This window comes from Natrix helvetica (assembly GCF_964273705.1).
Source record: "Natrix helvetica genome assembly, chromosome: 3".
Taxonomy (NCBI): domain Eukaryota; kingdom Metazoa; phylum Chordata; class Lepidosauria; order Squamata; family Natricidae; genus Natrix; species Natrix helvetica.
This window is the reverse complement of record NC_138549.1, coordinates 120591001-120611350: the sequence shown is the minus strand read 5'-3', so window position 1 is coordinate 120611350 and position 20350 is coordinate 120591001. Positions and strand designations below refer to the sequence as shown.

At 46.7% G+C, this 20350-nt stretch overlaps 1 protein-coding gene across 4 annotated transcripts in view; it reads left to right on the top strand.

The window, feature by feature from the left end:
• Positions 1 to 334: 334 nt before the first annotated feature.
• AMPD2 (adenosine monophosphate deaminase 2) overlaps positions 335 to 20350 on the top strand; it is a 64310-nt gene continuing 44294 nt past the window's right edge. For 2 of the 4 annotated variants that reach the window (XM_081947770.1, XM_081947768.1), the window contains exon 1: positions 3084 to 3280. In XM_081947770.1, coding sequence (XP_081803896.1) covers positions 3202 to 3280 — 79 coding nt within the window. In that variant the 5' untranslated portion in view covers positions 3084 to 3201. Of the gene's footprint in view, positions 877 to 3083; positions 3281 to 20350 lie in introns of those variants that run through there. The other 2 variants (XM_081947769.1, XM_081947771.1) reach the window with 2 other exon arrangements.

Below are 20350 nucleotides of genomic sequence, written 5' to 3'. Positions count from 1 at the left end.
ATTTGCAGTGCCATTTCATTGCAGCTGGTTGCTTTGAGGGCCATTTTTGTCATTATTCTGGCGTGATGTAGTTTTTAGGTTCAAAGGTCATTCTCCTATGTTTTCTTAAAGTACTGGGCCTTCGACAACATTGCAGTGATCTTGTTCTCCTTCCTATCCCACTGATTTGTATTTAGGATTGATAAGAAAGGATTGACTGTAGGACACCACCACCCCCGCGTCTTCTTTCGCCACACCTTAAACATTACAAACATCTGTCATCAGGGCAGGTCCTCAAAGGGAACATCAAATAATTCCTCAAGAAATTTGAGCCGCACGTCCGGGCGTTTTTCCTTTCGTAATTGCTAAGTGTTTTCCATTTTTGCCGCAAGATGGTGCTGTGCTTCGGGCAACCTTAACCGCTGACCCGGTTCGCTTCCAGCACTGCGCGGAGACTCCTGAACTCCCAACCTGACCGCCGCGATTTAATTTCGCGAGGCAGCCCCGGCAGCCCAAGCCAAAGACCGGCTTCCTCTTTGCTCCAGGAACAGCTGTGTTCATTTCTTTCCCCCCGCCTACCGGTCAGCACAGGCTATTCCGGACCCGGCCAAGGAGGAGAGAGGAGGGCCCATCAGTGCTGGCACCACAGCAGCCAGGCTGGGATCCCATCTTCCAGCCAAAACCTGCCAGCTGTGCTGAGCCGAGCTGTGGACCCTTGGACCAGGAAGTGCTTGTGCAACCCACCCGCTCAGCCTCGCCTGGCGCCGGCGGGGGGGCTGCCCTCTGCCCGATTTCCTTGCTTAGCTGGGAAAACAGCTGGGCCTTCACTTACTGGACCTCTCAGCCAGCAGTAGGATGGCTTCAGGTAGGGAAGACCCTTCGCTGTTTTGAAACAAAGTAAGTTCCGGATTAGCTCCTTTCCCTTTTCCTTCCCCTCGTCACTTATTTCCCTCTGCCCAATCGCCTTCTTCCAGCTGCTACCTCGATCTGGTTTTTTCGCCTTCCACCTCTCCTAATTGCTGCTCGGGGTATTACAGGCGCCGACGAAGAATTCAACCCTTTGGGGAGGCACCAGCCTGCTCTCTTTGAGCCACGCTGCGCGCATCCCCCGGGCTGGAAAGTTCTCTGTTCCATCCTCTTGCCTAGCCCATCAGCGGGGAGGAGTCCACAGTCCTCGGGAATTCCCGAGGCGCCAACAACGCCGGCGAGGGGGGCTCTTTTAGAAGCAACCCGGAGGCCGCTTTAAGCCGCTGAAAGTTTAGCAAGTCGTTCGGCAAGGCGGAGAGTGGCTGAGTGTGGAAATGGGGACGCCTCGGGCAAAAAAGGGCTTTATTTCTGGGTTATCGTCCCTCCACGCCTCGTTAGCTCTGCTCACTTTGAGCTAGCACTGATGATGTTACCTCGTTTGGTAATGAAACGTCTGCAAAAAAAACTCAGACACACCCAAGGACCCCTCACGCCAACCCTGAACTACAAATATTCTCCTTCGTTGGTAGCTCCGTTTGTTCGAAACTAAGGCCGGGAGAGCCGCGTTAAATCATTTATTGACGTTTATATGTTATAAACGTCGCTGGGGGTCCTAGTTTGCGGGAAAACAAATATTGACTTGGAAAGTCCATGCAAGCGATAACAGCAGCCGCCTCTCCGGGCGCCATTTCCCAGATTACAGCTGGCTTCCCTTCCCTCCCCCTGACCCGGCTTCTCGCTCCCGCCGGGAGATAACTTTCTTTCCTAAGAAGGCGCGTTACCCTCCCCCCCCCCCGGGGTGCAGCGGCCTCGCAACGCCGGCCGCTTTGCCAGCGAGTCCCCCGGAGGAGGCTCAGCTTCGCACCCCGCTTGTAAAGTCTCCGCCTCCCTTGCCATAGGCGGAGCGTCTGCGCGCCGGGCATCTCCAGCCAAGGCGCTGTGAAATCGGGGCCGAGCGGGAAGAAGCGGCCTTTTCGAATTCCGCTCCGATGTCCGATGCTGGCCTAGGGAGCCCGCGGGCGTTTTCCCGGCAAGGAGACGGGGCCTCGGTCGGAGAAGCCCTTTCTGGCTTCTTCCCCCCCCCCCCCGAGCGCTGTCCCTGACTCCCAGGCTGCTAGGGCGTCACCAAGTAGGCCGCTTCCGGTTGAAAGGAAGGCTTCAAAAAAGCTGATGGGGGCAAAGCGCAGTTTTTGCATTTAAAAGCCATCGCCTTTTTTTTTTTTTCAATTTAAATTATCACGGCATCGGCTAGTGGGGTGTGTGTGTAAAATCCACGCACGTCTTTTCAACGTCATGGAGGCAGCCGAAGTGTAATTTGAACCGTTTCCCGCTTTCTTTAAACCAGGAGACGCCTCCCTCTTAAACCGGTCTGCTTAAACTCTAAACTCGGTCGAATTATGGGTCGATTCGTGGCTTTAATGTTTTAGCGCGATTTATGAGCAAAGAAAGTGCTCCGAATTGATTGAGGCGTTGTCACCCAACAGGGCAACTAAACTAATCCACTAGTGAACGCGGAGTTGTAGTGAACCCAGCCCACTTGGTTCATGATTGTCTGCGATGTGAATGCCTTAAACAAGCCAGGCTCTTAACTAGTGTGTAAAGCGGGCTTCTTCCACCATGTTGAGCCATCATTCCATTGACCGTGGAGGATAAAGGCTGCCACCTTGATGCGCCAAAGGTCGCAAGAACACACACACACTTTTGGGGGGGAGGGGTGTGGATTGATGGCATTCAGAGTTCCTGGGTTTGGGAGAGGCTCCTTTGGCGTCCTCTCAGCCGGGAAATTTACAGCATCTTGTCTGCGGTGCCTAAGCGAAAGTGGGAGGGAGAATATTAGCGAAAGCAATTAGGGGACTAGTTATGATCTTATAAGCATTTGTGGCTCCCCCCCCCCCCCTTTAAGGAGAATGCAGTACCATGCTCTTGTTCAGCTGCAGGAAGCGGTGGGAGGGTCTTACAAAGCCTACCACCGAAAGCTCCGCCGAGCCACGCCATCAATGCATGAAAAGCTTTATTGCCTTGTTAACTATATAAAGAACGTCAACCGGCGAATTGCGAGGGGGGGGGGGGCTGGAGAGAGACAGAGAGAGACCCCCGATCCATTCCGGCTCTGCGTAAGTTCCTATGCCTTTCCCACGCGCCTCCATCAATCAATAGCAGGGGGCGAACCCGACACTGTCTCCGCCTACTTTTGGAGCACGGTGGCTGCAGCAACACCGGTTGCAAGACTTCTGCGGAGCATCGGGAGTGAGCAAAATGTCCTCTGGTGTCGGTCCCCCCAAGAGCGGCTCCCCACTGAGGAAGCGGGCCAGCCTTCAGGCTCCCAGCCCAGGAGGTGAGCATCTGTGGATTGCTTCCCCAGCTTCACGCTGGCTTCTATTGTGTGCGGGAGAAAGCGGAGATAACGCATTCGTCACGAAATTAATTGCCTCTTCTTTCCTGTATTCATGTTCTCTTTGAAGTGGGGGGTGGTGGGGGTGGAGAAAAATAGAGAAACTGGCAATCAGGTTTCTTTTTATTCATTTCCCTCCGGGTTATTTTTTAATGGTGTGCTTATTCAAACAGGAAAGATGGTTGCTTCCTTGCTGATGCTCAACAGCACTTTTCAATTTTTAAAATTCAGGAATACGTTTTCCTGGGTTCCTTCTGGTACCCCCTGGTAACTTTGTGTGGAATGGCAGCCCTGGGAAGAACAAAAAGGAAAGCATTTCTTGTTTGCAGCTGGAGGTGTAGATAATGTGGTGTGTTTTGCCCTCCCTTTAATACACATGCGCCATTCTCTTTGTGCATACCGGCAGCTTTGATGAACCTGGAGAGCTCCAGATCTGTTGGGATTTCCTACCTATCCTCAAGCTACCTAGAATTTCTGGGAATTTGTTGTAATGGGTGCAGTGGAGAGATGCAAAAGGGGCCATTAAATTTGGGAGGGAGACCTGGCAATTTTGCACAGTCCTCATCCTAATGGCAGCTGTTTGTGTAATATAGACTAGAAACCATTGATATGAACCTTATGTAAAAGACATTAGGATAAAGCTTCTGTGTTGTAGTTTCTTTTATGTGTACTTCGGCCAATCGCATAAAAATGATAGGTGCCCAAAAACATTTGATGCCATAATTGCTTCATACACACTTGTCACAGTTGACTTGCTCCCTGGGGAAGCTTTTCATGAGATGTGCTGGTTGAAGGAAGGATGCTCACAATTGTTTATTTAAATTTAATGACAGGAGCAGAAATATTTTCAATAGCTTTTGTAGTTGTTTTTAAGATCCAGACCTTTGGTTGAGTTAGACTGTCCAGAGTAAATGGTGAGAGCATGTTTTACATTACAGGTTAAGCTCACAGAGATAATATGAAATGGCAGGTACTGTCATTTGTGTGTGTGTGTGTGTGTGTGTGTAATAAACAGTCATAGTCAACTTGTATAAATTAACTGCATTCTAATGTCACAATGATCTATATAAGATCTATGTAAGGTGCCCAAGTTTTTGTCTTCCCAGGTTGGGTAGCTAAGAAGGCATGGTTCACAATTTGTTTTAAGGATCTGCAGGGTGCTTCTTGCTGCAGTGTTTCTTAAATTCTAGTCAATCATAGATCACTAAATAAATGTTCAGAAAATGCAGGAGCCACCCAATTAGATTAAAAAAAATCTTACGTTTTTGTTTTTAACAGCATGAAAGTTTATATTAAACCCAAACAGCTAGGAGTCAGGGGTTCTTTCACTCAATGAAAATGTTTTTTTTTAATTTACTGTATTGTATTTTCTCTTGCCTTTTTCTTCTTCAGTTGTTTTTGTGTGAACATAGTCCCACTTTTCACATTACATATAGATTCCTAGTAACTGTACTTGAGACTACTTTACTTTTGTCAGTGTTCTGAATTTTATTACTCACTTTGCTGCCAGCATTATTGCTTCAATGAAACAGGTTTTGGCTACTGATCCATTTTCATGGAGCAGCTGACTGCCACTAAATGCAAAAGATGGGAAGGAGTAAGTGTGCTTCTTGCGTGGCCGGTTGACTAATCACTGTGGCAAGACAGGTAGACTGCATGGTGGGCCTTCATGGGCCATTGTTGATTCATAAATCACTCTTTTGGAATTGCTGTTCTAATAGTACTAAGCATAAAACAGCTCCATAAGAAAACTGCCTGGAAATACCACTGGGTAGAGACAACATAGTAAACATTTTTTTTAAAAAAGTGAATAGCTATTTCCTAGCTAGGAGAAAGAGAAAATATTCCACAACTATTAAGTAAACACTGGCTTAGCCAGTAAAGGGGAAGCGAGTGAGAAAGAAACTCATAATTGTCCTGTCTGGATTCTTTTTGCTATAGGGGGTGGGGCAGGGCAGAGGGAGCATATCAACAGGATTTCAAGATTCTGTGATACCTTTTTAATACTAAAGTAATTCTTGTATTTATTTCTTGACTTAGTCTATCTTGAAGAACTTACACTTTAGCATTTGGAAAGAGAAGTTAGCAGGGTGTAAGTAGACACATCCCTCAATATGATTGTGGCAAAAGATAGGTTTGGGTATGCCACCTATGTCCCTTGAGTAAATAATAACCTCACTGAAAAATCAAACCTGCCTTTTTTCTGTATTGAGTTTTTGCATTGTGGCTTAATTCAAGGTACGATAGGAGAACCAGTACCTGCAGTGCCTTGGACAAGAGGAATGGAAGTGATATTTCCAAATATGCAAGTCTTGGAAATTGGGATATTTTGTCTTTCCTTTAAAAAAAAAAAAGCAAATAGGGGCATTTTTAAAAAGCCTCCATGGATATGACATACACAATCTTCATGTGAAAGTACTTCTACAGCGTAGGAATCTCTGGTTAACACAAGATGTTGTATTTTTTCCTACAAACTGCTGTTCCATCTGGCTTCTTTTTATGTTGCCTTAACAAGATCCATTTTTCCCCCCTTGGAGTGATAAGTCTCCACCATACAGTTGATTATTAAAGTCCCTCTAATTCAGTGGTTCTCAACCTTCCCAATGCCGCAACCCTTAAATACAGTTCCTCATGTGGTGACCCCCCAACCATAAAATTGGTGTCTCGGTTCCTAATACCATCGGAAATATGTGTTTTGCAATGGTCTTAGGTGACCCCTGTGAAAGGGTTGTTCGACTCCCAAAGGGGTCCCGACCCACAGGTTGAGAACCACTGCTCTAATTACTTTGTATGGCTTATATATTTGGAGATGTGCCTGTTCTGAAAAGAATCAGTTGGCAATTGATAAATTCAGTGTAAGAGATGTGAAAGTATGTGCAGTGTGTGGATGAATACGAGACTCTTTTTTCATCTGTTCCTTTTTCTGTTTTCTCAATATTTCATGATTTTAAAATGTTTGCTTTCAGGTTTGAGCTAGATGCCATAAATAAATAAAAGCCATACAGTGGGCTTATTGTAACTTCTTGTGACATTTCTTTTCATCCTGGCTGGAGAAGCTTGCCGTGAATGAGGTTTCAGTCTCAATGTTGTATCCTGAAATGAATCCACAGTGTTCCTGAAATCCTGTTTTCTCCAGCAGTGTGACTCTCAGTTTTTCATCAGTCAGCGTTTCAAGATTCTACTTACAGTCTAATTTGGGGAGACTATTTCTCTCTCTGGGTTCAGGTTGCCTAAGTAGAATGGAAAGCCATGAGAAATATACACAGGGGTCGAAATGGCTCAAAGGGATTGTCATTCCTGTGATTAACAGGCAGCAGTCCCTTCTAGTATTACAGAATGTCAAGACTTCAAAATCCCCTGCATGTAATAAACAACACAAGAGGGTGTTTAGTGTGCTCTTTTTATTATTGAGCTCATTAAAATATCATGGAAGCAAAACAAAATAAGCAATAGCTCTTAGACTTATATATCACTTCACAGGGCGTTACAGCCCTCTCTAAGCGGTTTACAGTCATCATATTGATCCCAACAATTTGGGTCCTCATTTTACTGACCTTGGAAGGATGGAAGACTGAGTCAGCCTTGAGCTGGTTAGGATCAAACTTGAGCTGGTTAGGATCAAACCAGCCTTGAGCTGGTTAGGATCAAAACAGTGTTTCTCAACCTTGGTGACTTTAAGTCCCGTGGACTTCAACTCCCAGAATTCCCCAGCCAGCTGGATGGGGGATTCTGGGAGTTGAAGTCCATAGGACTTAATGTCGCCAAGGTTGAGAAACACTGCTCTAGACAGTGGGCAGAGTCAACCTGCAATAATTGCATTCTAACCACTGCACCAACAAATTAGAAGAGTGTGTATGTATCTTTCAGTACAGTGGTATCTCAGTACTCATCATTGGTTCTGGGAGGTATGGTAAGTATCAAAAACAATGAGTACTAAACAGTTTTTTCCCCATAAGGAATAATGTAGTGAATCATAAGGCAGCCGTCACCAGCAAGTTCTAGCATGCTTTGTTCAGATTACCTGGACAAAACCTTCATGTCAAAATGAGCTGAGTACCAAATCTGATGAGTGTTAAAATCAGTTGAGTATCAAGGTACCAGTATTTGAAAGATTAGTCACAACCTTGTATATAATATAAAACATTTTATTTTTGAAATAAAACTTTTATGAAGTTACAAAAAAAAAATAGATCCATGCAAAATCACAAGAGGTTACAACTATTTTATGGAACAACAAAATTCATTTAAAAAGCTATTGCAGATTGTGAAGAAAGATTCTGAGCCAGCTCTAATTAGCCAGGTCGTCAGCATGTATTGCACTACAATTCTCACTGTCTTCGGTAAACATGTCCAAAGAAGGAGCCTTGTGTGATGAAAGATTAAGTCAAAAATATCTAGAAGGGAATACTTGGGGAAAGTTGCTCCAAGTGATTCCTAGAACCATACGGGTCTACCTCAAACACAGAACTGAGTGAGGAATCGCAGACCACTCTCTTTCATTTGTAATTCTCAGAGTCCATCTTTTTTGCTACCCCACGTATAAAATCCATTGGAAAAATCAAGTAATTCACAGTTCTAGTCAGTATAACTAAATTACCCTTTGATAATTGTCCTGACCCTAATTGGTTTGGAAACTGAGTAAGACCAAAAATTGTATGCAGTTCCACTGAAGTTTCATGTGAATCATTGATTCAGCTTTCTTCTCTTGGTTAAGTGTCCCAGCTTTACACCTTTTCTATGTGAAGTCAGATGGATTTATTTTTAAGCCAGAGGAAAAGCCATACTCTTCATGTTCTCCATAGTGTGGGAATGAGTATCCAGGATGGATTGACCTTGTCCTCTCGTTGATTGGACTGAGTCAGATAAGCTCTTTGGGACACGCCCTGGTCACCTGGTACTGCCCAGTTATTGACTCAGTCGCTCAACTGGATGGTTTGCCATTCTGGATCTCCAGCAAACTTGGAAAAATTATTGGAATTACGGATTTTGCCTTCCTGCCACAACGATCACAGCCTCCTCCGGACTGGACTAAACCCTAGTGGGTTGAGAGGATTGCCACAAGCCCTCAGGGGCATCACGCTGCTAGGCCACTGAGCGAGACCAAGGTCAGTGAGGTCCTCACTCAGTGAGGACTTCTGCCAGGCAAGCCAGAAAACGAAAGGCACAAGCCTTACTAAGGCAAGCCTTGCCGCGGAGGCTCTACAGGTGCAGGAGCGCTCCGCCGCTCCCCTCAGGGATCGAGCGGTGAACCGCAGCATCTCCAAGTACTGCGGAGCTCCCACACCACTTCCACGTGGAAGGGATCCAACCAGTACCTCTAGAACAGCTGGGTCAGGGGTATTACTCTATTCTCTTTGTAATTCCTAAGGCCTCGGGTGGCTGAAGATGCCTGAACCATTGACTTGAAACGCCTGAACCGTTCCATTCGCTATAGGAGGTTTAAGATGCACTCACTGCATTCCATCTTGGAGGGGGTTAGGGAGATTTCCTCACCTCCATACCTACTTGCACATACCCATTGCTCAGGAACACCGCAAATATCTTAGGTTCTGCTACCTAGGGCACCACTTCCAGTACCAGGCCTTGCGCTTCGGGTTGTCTTCCGCCCCCTGAGTCTTCACCAAGGTAATGGCTGCTCTGGCAGCGTACCTGAGGCAGTTACTGGTTCGAATTCAATGTTATTTAGATGTCCTGTTGTTGCAGTCATCCTCCTTTAAGGGTGCTCTAGGGGATCTAGACATCATGATGACAGTCCTGAGAGACCACGGGTTTTCGGTAAACCTGGCTAAAAGCCACCTCCACCCCTCCAATAGCCTGATCCACTTAGGAGCCCTGATAGATACCAAGACAGGCACGGTCTCTCTGTCACCAGAAAGATATATCTCCCTCATGCAGCTAGCCTCCCAGATAGCCAGGAAGCATAGGGTGTCCTTAGCCACTCTTACCAAACTTCTGGGCACCATGGTCTCTGCCATCGGCATCATTCCTTGGGCTCGCCTGCACACCAGAGACCTCCAATGGTTCCTTTTGCCTTTCTAGCAAAGGCGCATGAGCTGCTCACAGACCAAAGTCCTTCTCCCAGCAGAAGTCTCCCGCTCCCTGATCTGGTGGTTGTACCCGGCGATAACCAAGGGCGAAGTCTTCAGGTCGCCAGACTGGGTGATGGTAACAACGGACGCCAGCCTGCTCGGGTGGTGCGCCCATCTGCAGGCTCCGATGGCGTAAGGACAATGGAGTCAGGCAGAAGTGACTCACAACACAAACTGGTTGGAGCTCAGGGTGGTCTGCCTGGCCCTGTTACAATTTCATCACTCTGTCAGGGGCAGGCACATCTTAGTCCTCGTGGACAACATCACCACCAAGGCTCACATAAACAGACAGGGGGACCAAATCGAAGGCCCTCATGCAGGAGCCCAAAAGACTGGGGCAGTGGGACGAAAGGAACCTTCTGTCATTGACTGCGGAACATATAGTGGGGGTGGACAACATCAGAGCCGACTGGCTCAGCCGGGCCGAGGTGGACAACTCTGAGTGGAGGCTGCAGCCAGCTATCTTCGAGGAGGTGGCAGGGCACTTTGGACGCCCGGAGGTCGATTTATTTGCCACTTCCCTCAACGCCCAACTCCTGAGGTTCTTCTCCAGGTACCAGACATGGGGGACAGAGGGGGTGGACGCTCACCAATGCCCTTGGCCCCGGGGACTCCTCTATGCCTATCCACCCTTGCCCCTGATTCCCAGGGTCATACAAAAAAATCCTTCGGGAGGGGCAGAGGTGGTGCTGATTGCCCCACACTGATCCCCAAGGCCGTGGTTTGCCGATCTCCAATCTCTCTTGGTGGACAGGCCCTGGAGGATTTCCAGGGAGAGGATCTCCCTCAGCCAGGGGTCACTGGAGCACCCGGAACCTCAGTGGCTCCAGTTGACCGCTTGACACTTGAGTGGAGCATCCTGGGAAAGGCCTCTTCTCCCCCAGAGTTATACAGACCATCCAGGCCGCTCACAGACCCTCCATAGAGCACATTTATGGTGCTACGTGGCGTGCCTTCTCTACATGGTGCAACTCCCATGGTCCAGGCCATGGTTCCACAAGTTCTGGACTTTCTCCAGGTGGGCCTGGACAGAGGGTTAGCTCCCAACACAATTAGGAGACAGGTCTCAGCCATCTCATCGGTATTTCTGTGCGGCAGGAACCAGAGCTTGACTCACCATCCCATGGTCAGGCGATTCCTCAAGGGGGCATCCAACCTTAAACCGCCCATGGTATACAGGTACCCTTCCTGGGACTTGTCCACCTGTCCACCAGGGAGGATTTCTGCGTGTTCCGCCAGGACAGAGTGGTGCTACGGTTGGACCCCTCCTTTATTCCCAAGGTGTGCTCCTGCTTCCATCGCTCGCAGGAGCTGATATTGCCCAATTTCTGTCCAGACCCTTCTCACCTGTTAGAGAGGAAGTGGCACACCTTGGACGTAAGGAGGACTCTGAGGATTTACCTCAGAAGGACCAGCCCGAAGGGGAAATCTGAAGCCCTGTGTGTCTCCTTCCAGCCGGGGTCTCTGGGAAACAAGGTGACTTCCACCACCATAGGCAGGTGGTTGTGAACCTGTATTGCTACTGCCTACCAAACACAGGGCCTGCAAACATCGAGCCATATATCACAGCACATTCCACGTGAAGCGCGGCCACCTCAATAGCCTGGGCCACGCAGGCCTCATTGTATGAGATCTGTAGGGCAGTCACGTGGTCCTCAACCTCACCATTCGTGAGGAACTACAAGTTGGACTCATTTGCCTCGGCTGAAGCATCATTCGGTCGCAGGGTGTTACAGGCTGTTCACAGGGTGGGGGACACGCCCCACCAGGCATACATTTGGGCATGTTCTCTTCATGTGTAACCCTCCCTAGGGACATGTAGGCTTTGGTATGTCCCATCCTGGATACTCCTCCCCTCACTATGGAGAAAGGGCATTGGTACTTACCTGATACGCCTCTTCTCATAGTGGGGGAGGAGTATCCAGCCCCTCCCTGACATGGTTATGTAGCTAGCATTATGTTTGGTTGTTAAACTGTTATGTTGAAGGAATAAATCAATAAAGGCTTGAAACTAGAATAAAAGTCTGGAGTGGATGACACGAGTCGGATAGAGTTCTTCTCCGATAACTGGGCAGTACCTGGTGACCAGGGCGTGTCCCAAAGAGCTTATCTGACTCAGTCCAATCAACGAGAGGACAAGGTCAATCCATCCTGTATACTCCTCCCCCACTATGAGAAGAGGCGTATCAGGTAAGTACCAACGCCCTTTTACACCGAAGTCCTCAGTGTATAATGAAATTTCCTACCAGAAAGATATATTCTTGCAATCCAAAGGAGAGGTTCCATTTTAACCTAGCATAAAAAGAGTATAAAAAAGAAACTTCAAAAGCAGCAGTAAGTCTTTAAAAAGCATTAGACAGCCATTGCCCTCATCATTTCACATTTCACAGATGTTTCCTTACCTAAATAGGGAAACTGAATGGCCACTGGTAGACACCAAAGCAATGGAAATGAGAGTGACTTCTGGCTTCCTGCTGGCTTCCCCATTGATTTTCCTTGTGGGAACCTGGCAGAAAGTGTTGGAAATGATAATCATGTGACTGTTGCTGACCATGGCAATGGGGCATTGCAGTGGCCCCAACTTTGCTAAATTTCAATCCTATGAGAGTAACAAGACCCAAACTTTGGATGCATTCTTTAAGTTAACCCATTTGAGGTAGCTAATTCAAAAAAATTGGACTGATGTTACACCGTTTCACCTAACAGAAGGTTACAAATAGTTTTAGTAATACATAAATAGGAGATATTAGAGAAAATGATAAAAAGTTGCAAGCAGAATCTTTTCCCTCCAAGTGGGAACATGAATAACAAGTGAAATACATGAATGTATTTACATAAATAGATAAATGGTAGTTTGTGAGGTACACTTCATTTGATACAAGAATATAAACTAGGGAAAAATACAGCAAATGTTCAAACCGTAATCTCCAGCCATATCCTTTGAGCTAACTTTCTCTGGCAGCCAGAATATTTTTGCTGAGAACTTGTCTATTTTTAAAACTTAAAAACAATATTGACTAGTTTTCTCAGAACATTTCTGGAACACAAGCATATTTACTGGTTTTAAACTCAGGAGAGAAAACCCTGTGGCTCAGAATGATCATACTGTGTGAACTAAAAAGTGTTTCTCATCTGGGAGTTTTATAGCAACACAACAATTTCAGGGCGTTCCTTTAGTCCCAGATGGATCTGCACCACCACCACCGGTTAGGAAATTGCTTGTTATTTTAAAATGTGGCTGAGGATCCCTAGGGTCCCACTAGACTCTTTCAGGGGTTGGTGAAGTCAAAATTATTCGGCACATATTGAAGATGTTTGCAAAAAGTTAAAATAATACCTTTATTATTTTTATTAGTTAATTTTTTTTCATGAAAAACATTTCATGTTAATATCTAATTGGTTTAATATTGTTATTTTACATGATTCAATAAATAAATATTCTATGAATGCATCGGTCTTAATTTTTTAGAGTAGCAAATTGACCAATAGAAGCAAAAAAGTTTTTTGGTTTTCTATACTTTTTAAAAGTAGGAAGAGGCCCCAAGAGCAAAAAGTTTAAGAAACATTGGGCTAGACAGATGATAAATGTTGGAGATGAAATGTGGAGACGAGAGTTACGTCTCTCTAGGCTATGAATGGTAAAAGTGCCGATTGAGAAAGATAAATTGAGCCCTGGAATTCGGGTGCTATTTAGGATTAGGACAGTGGTTGGCGGCTTTTCAGAGGTACATTTAATTTTTGTGGCTCTGACTTGCAACATGGTTACATGACTCCCACATGAAGGAGAAGTATGTGTTCATTTTGTCAGGATGATTTCTTTTCTTTTTTTTAATTCAGTAGACCTGTTTTAGGACTTGCACCACAAGTTTCATCTGTTTCCCAACTATGTTGTCTGTTTGCCACAGTTGGAGTCAAATAGAATGGGAATCTTTTAAAATAAACAACTATTTCAGCTATTTGTAGAGCTAGGCCGTTGGTGTTGACTTTAGAAATATTAAGCCCAATTCTGCTTTGACCTCACAAGTGGTCATACTTGTTGAGGCTGTTGGGGATTCTGCTTGAGCAACATCTAGGCAACTATTCTCCTTATGTCATTTTAATGGAAAAATCTCTCTCTTGTTAGCAATGCTAATTCCTTTTTTGATTTGTTGTGTTTGTGTGTGCAAGACTTAAATAAAATGTAATATTTCCTTCCCCACTCTCTTTTAATTAGCATAGAACATTTAAAAAAAAAATTGCTTAGTCACTATTATGGCTCCAGGTAGTTTATAGTAAACAAAAACATATTGGGAAAACAGGAGGAAATACCGAACAGCAGGCCACCTGAAAACAACAACAAATTCTGATTGCCCAATGTAAAGCAAGTCTAAAAATGCATTGCTTTGCAAACCTTCGTTTATAAGCAGAAGGAAGATTAGGAAATACCTCTGATGAGGTATTATTTCACTGCCCTACAGCAACTGGTTCAAAAGTCCTGGCTTAAATGTAGCCATTCTTTTTTTGTGACAGACATACACAAAAATGGACCTAATGGGAGGATCAAAAGCTTTGGTGTAAGTTTCCTATGTTTTGCCTTCCGTCCAAAAAATTCAAGGTAGTCTTTACAGTACTGTATCTCCCACTCATCCGTTATTTCCTCTATAGCAGGGGTGTTGAATCCAGTTTTATTGAGAGCTGTATTTGACCTTGGGAGGCTGGGGTGGAAGTGAGTGGGGTGGAAGTGGCCAGCTTGATATCACTCGTGTCAGCGCCTGTGGTGGCCCGAGCGATCTGCCAGCGAAAACAGGTTCCTGAGCTCCGTTTTCAGCTGCCATGGCCTCTTGCAACCCTTTGCCAGTGAAAACGGAGATTGTGTAGCCCTCCCGAGCTCTGTTCTCACTGGCAGAGGATTGCAGGAGGTCGTGGCAGCCGAAAATGGAGCTCAGTAGCCCGTTTTTGCTGGCAGAAACACCGTGGGCTGATCCTTCACTGTTTACAGGGCGGCCACGCGGGCCAGATCTAAGTACCTCACGGGCCCCCAGGCCTTGAGTTTCAGATTCCTGCTCTATAGCAATCCTGTTGGGTGAGTGGGTAGGTGTCTGACATTTCTGCTGTGATTGTTGAGCCAGTATTTTTTAGTTTTTTGGAATTTTGTTTTTAGTTTTTTACATGTAAATTTTGTTTTTACATGTAAGCAAACATCTATTAAAAATGGGGCAGCCCTTACAATTTTTCAGCTCACAGTGAAAATACAAGAACCTGTTCAATGAAGCAAACTTGGCCATCGATACTCATCTGGGAAAGAAGGCCTCTGCATAATTTATTTCAAGTTGTAGGAAAATATAGATTTTTCATTTGCTATTGGTTTCTATCAAATCGAGCAGCGTGGCTGAAGAGCTTACTCAGTGCTTCTGAATTCAGCTTCTATTCGTTCTGATGCCGGATACTGTTCTTTAAAAGAAAAAAAATCCTTCTAAAATGAGATGGCATCTGCCTCACAGAAACTTAAATCTTGAGTTTGGGTTGGAATTGAAAGCAGAGAGATCTGGTGCAATGCAGAGATGTGGGTGGGATTTTTTAAAAAAAAGGATGGATAATTGCGTGGGGGGGGGGGGGGGTTAGGACTGAAAATAGCCTGAAGGCTCACTGCTTCTCTTTCTGATAGCTTCTTTCCTTCTTCACTCCTTCCACCTAGCTGGAGAAGAAGGGACTCGTCCTCTTGTCAGAGGTTTGAACAAATGGACAGCTGTGGAATCCTTGGTGCTCTCTGAAGTTGGTTGCTTTTATGCAGATGTCTCATTGTCTGCCTAGGTAACATCTTCAGTGCAAATGGACAATTTGCAGATAATTTTCAAAAGGTGGGTGAGGGCCTCTGGGTGTTAGTGGGGCTCAGTTGCTTGCTCTGTGAACACAACTGGTTTTAACAGCATCATGTTGACATAATATGTTAGTCCAGGTGCTACAGCCATTAGCAGTTATTACTGGAGATTATAACTGCCGTGGTGCCTGGTTTAAAACGAAAGTATTTCTGTGAACAAAAGGGTTCATAACAGGAAGAAGTGCTGCTATATATATATTCCTAGCTTTTCTCAATTGTTAGAGTAAGGCTTAAGAAGTGATGCATAACCAACCGTGGGTATGGTAGACCGGTTACATTTTGCTATTTTCTGTTTCCCCCCAAGAAAAACAAATGCAAATATATCAACACCTTCCCCATAATTTCTTCATCCCTGGAAGGGGAAAAAAAAGTGATATGCAGAAGCTCAGTCAGGAATTGACAGAATAACGAAATGAATTTGCTTGACTAATTTCAATTTCAATTTATTTGTGCTTCTAGACCGCCCCCTCTCCCAGAAGGGACTCGGGACTAAACTGGAATATCTGTGAAATGGGCCTCTTATTAATTATTTGTTCTCCACTATGGCTTTCCCCACTTACAGTCCTTGTTGTGGTTCTATTGAGTAGAGATGCCATATGCACAGAGGCTGAAGGGCAGGCAGTCCTAACGTGTCCTTGAGTTGTGCACAATCCAGCAAACTTTTCAGAGAGAATTGCTGAATTGATTTCCCCAAAAAACCATGAGCAGTTGCCATAATGGGTATACTTTCATCAGTTCTGTAATTTGAGAGAATTTCTCTAGGATTCATGTGATTAAGGCTTTGGGCTGCCCATTTTTCTATGGAGACTGTGTTTCTTTCAACCGCCTCTTATTTCCTTACCCATGCTGATTTCCTTACCAGCTGATTCAGACTCCATATATTACAAGTAGTCCTTGACTTACAACCAGTCGTTTAGTGATCATTCAAAGTTGCAGACGCGCTGTACAAAAGTGACCTATACTCGGTTTTCATGCTTAACCACTGTTGCAGCATCCCTGCAGTCACGTAATCAAAATTTAGACTCATGGCAACTGGCATGTATTTATACGGCTGCAGGGTCCCAGGGTCATGTGATCACCTTTTGTGACTTTCTGATAAGCAAGTCCAAGCAAATCTGATAAGCAAATTAACTACCATGTTAAGTTAACTTAACGGCTGCAGTGGTTCACGTAACAACTGTGGCAAGAAAGATGGTAAAATGGTGCAAAACCCACTTAACAACTGCCTTGCTTAGCAATGAAAATGCTGGGCTCAATGGTAGTTGTAAGTCAAGCACTACTTGTATTTGGAAACAGTTGTCTTACTTCTAAGTGAACATATCGTTACTCTTTCATTTTCATCTATGGTACCTTTCTTTGGGCAGTACAACCTTTCTTTAGGACAGTGGTTCTCAACCTTCCCAATGTCGTGACCCTTTAATACAGTTCCTCATGTTGTGGTGACCCCCAACCATAAAATTGGTGTCCAGGCGGAACTGGAAGGTATTAGATGGTTCCGCCCCAAGCGCCTGATGGAACCGGATAGGTTCCAGACGGAACTTGGGCCACCTCCTGTGGACCTGACCCGCCCCCGGGTGGAGGACCTGGTAGTCGCATGGAATAGTGCGACTACCGGGGCCCTAGACCGGGTGGCGCCTTTGCGGCCTCTCCTGCGGCGACGAACCACCCTGGCACCTTGGTTTACCGAGGAGCTAAGGGTGATGAAACGCCACAAGAGACGCCTAGAGAGTCGTTGGAGATCCTCCCGCTCCGAATTTGACCGAGCACAGGCACGAGCCTATTTGAAGACGTACCTTGTGGCATTAAGAGCGGCCAAACGTCAACATTGTGCCGCTCTTATTGCGTCTGCAGATAACCGCCCTGCCGCCCTGTTTCGGGTGACCCGTTCCCTCTTGTTTGAGAGACCACGGGAAGCCCCACTACAGGGCAGAGCAGAGGAGTTTGGGAATTATCTACAGGACAAAGTCGCTCAAATCCGGATGGGATGGACCCCTTTCAGTGGTTCAGTAGAGACGCCCGTTGCGAGTCTTGAGGGACCGCTTTGGGAGGAGTTTGACTCGGTTGCCATCGAGGATTTGGACAGGTTGCGTGGACGTCTGCGACCCACCACATGTTTATTGGACCCGTGTCCCTCCTGGCTTGTACTGGCATCCTGGGAGGTTACGCGCGACTGGCTCCTGGGCCTGGTGAACGCCTCGTTGGGTGAGGGGTCTCTACCGGCCGCCTTGAAAGAGGCGGTGGTGAGGCCCCTGCTCAAGAAGCCTTCCCTGGACCCAACGGACCTAGTCAATTATCGTCCAGTCTCCAACCTTCCTTTTTTAGCGAAGGTTGTAGAGAGTGTGGTAGCACAGCAGTTCCCACGTCACCTGGAGGAAAATGATTATCTAGACCCGCGCCAGTCCGGCTTCCGACCCGGGCACAGCACGGAGACGGCCTTGGTCGCATTGGTTGATGATCTCTGGAGGGCCAGAGATAGGGGTTGTTCCTCTATCCTGGTCCTATTAGATCTCTCGGCGGCGTTCGATACCATCGACCATGGTATCCTGTTGCACCGGCTAGAGGGGCTGGGAGTCAGGGGCACCGTTTTACGGTGGTTTGGCTCCTACCTCTCTGGTCGGACGCAACGTGTGTTGACAGGGGAGCAGAGTTCGACCCGGAGGCCACTCACATGTGGAGTGCCACAGGGATCGGTGCTCTCGCCTCTCCTGTTCAACACATATATGAAACCTGTTCTGACCCCCTCCTCTTGTATACCAAGACACTCCGACACAAAGTCTCTTCAAAGATGTTTATTGACATACAGGTTCCACCTTGGCAGCAATCCAGACTGCCAAGGTCAAGATAGCACTCTGGGCAGCAATCCAGCTACAGCGACACCCCTTGGCAGCAATCCAGCTACCAAGCTCCAGATAATCACCTTAGCAGCCAAGGTCCAGGGAACAGATTGACAGTAATCCAGGTAAAATCTTTAGCAGCAATCCAGCCTGCCAAAGTACGACACAGATCTGAGCTTCTCCAACTCCAATGATCAGTTGATTCCTGCAAAGGGTGTGTCCACAAGCAGTCCCTTTATAGTCTGGAGAGGAGTCTAATGATCAGCAGCTGAGAGCCATTACCTCCGGTAATTGCTCAATTGCTCCTTACGCCGGGTAGCACGTCGGTAACGAGCATCTAATAGCTCACTGCTGTCTGACTCACTGTCCTGTGACTCCTCTCCACTGCTCCAAGGCATGACATCAGGAGCCCCCTTCCTTTGGCTTTCACCACTGCTCCATGCCTCAGGCGCCCCCTGGTGGCCAACCAGCCTCTCTGCGCCCTGCTCAGCGTCGGAACCCTGTCCAGGGTCCCCCACCTCCTCTTGAGCCGACTCAGAGGACACCTCGCTGTCGGAGTCTGGTGGCAGCGGCACCGGCACCGGCTGGGCCACAACAGAAACCGCTGGGCGAGATCATCCGTGGTTTTGGAGTGGGATATCATCTGTATGCTGATGATACTCAGCTATACATTTCCACTCCGAAACACCCCAATGAGGCCGTCGAAATGATGTCCCGGTGTCTGGAGGCCGTACGGGTCTGGATGGATGGCAACCGACTAAAACTCAACCCTTCCAAGACGGAGTGGCTGTGGCTTCCGGCCTCCCGGTTCAACCAGGTGCTTCCATCTCTGGCCATCGGGGGCGTCCAACTAGCCCCCATGGAACAGGTGCGCAATTTGGGCGTCCTCCTGGATGCCCGGCTGTCCATGGACAACCATGTAACAGCCGTGGCAAGGGGGGCGTTCCATCAGGTTCGCCTGATGCGCCAATTGCGCCCCTTATTGGACCGGGATGCCCTACGCACAGCCACCCATGCGCTAGTGACGTCTCGCCTGGATTACTGCAATGCTCTCTACATGGGGCTTCCCTTGAGATGCACTCGGAGACTACAGTTGGTCCAGAACGCGGCCGCGCGGGTGATTATGGGGAGGACTAGATACTCCCCTGTAACACCTCTCCTGCGCGAGCTGCACTGGCTGCCTGTGGTCTACCGAGTGCGTTTCAAGGTTTTGATTATGATCTTTAAAGCGCTCCATGGCACAGGGCCTAGTTATATGCAGGATCGCATCCTGCCCCACACATCCCTACGACCAATTCGCGCACACAGAGAGGGACTTCTCCGGGTGCCGTCCGCCAAACAGTGTCGGGGGGCGACACCCAGGAGCAGAGCCTTCTCTGTGATGGGCCCAGCCCTGTGGAATGACCTCCCCCGTGACATCAGGATTACTTCCGATCTCCGCTCCTTCCGTGTACAGCTGAAGACCCACCTCTTTCAATTATCCGGCCTGGCTCAATCGCAATCGTAATTTTCCCATTCCTCCAAACTGTTTTAAATTGTCCTTAAATATTAATTTTTATTGGGTTTTTACAATTGGGGTATTTTAAAGTTGATTTTTAACTGTCTATTGATGTAATTTGTTTCCTCCTCCGTGTATGTATGTAGGTATGTTGTGTATGTATGTACGTTTGGTGTTGTTATATATTTTTTATGTTTTATGCTCCATTGTACGCCGCCCCGAGTCCTACTTGGAAAGGGAGCGGCTAATAAATCCAAATTTATTATTATTATTATTATTATTGGTTCCTAAGACCATTGAAAATATGTGTTTTCCGATGGTCTTAGGCAACCCCTGTGAAAGGGTCGTTCGACCCCCAAAGGGGTCCCGACCCACAGGTTGAGGACCACTGCTTTAGGACATGCTGCAACATATAGGCAATATAGATAACAGAACTCATATCTCTTATGCAGATCTGATGTACGATCAGGTCATACTTCAGTCAATGACCATTCATTCCTGCATTTCAGCTGTCTTATTCATATCTAGCAAATAAGTGTTCTGCATATTTCTGAGAAAATAAGTTTGTACAAGCCAGGCATGCAGAAGTGTTTTGTCTTGAGTATTAGTAAAGGCCCTATAAAACTGGATAGTTTACTTTTGTTTGGATTTTATTCCTGGTCTTTACAAGGCCAGTTCACTAAAAATAATATTTTAGCATTTCTTTTTTAAACTTTCAAGAACAGGCAACTGCTT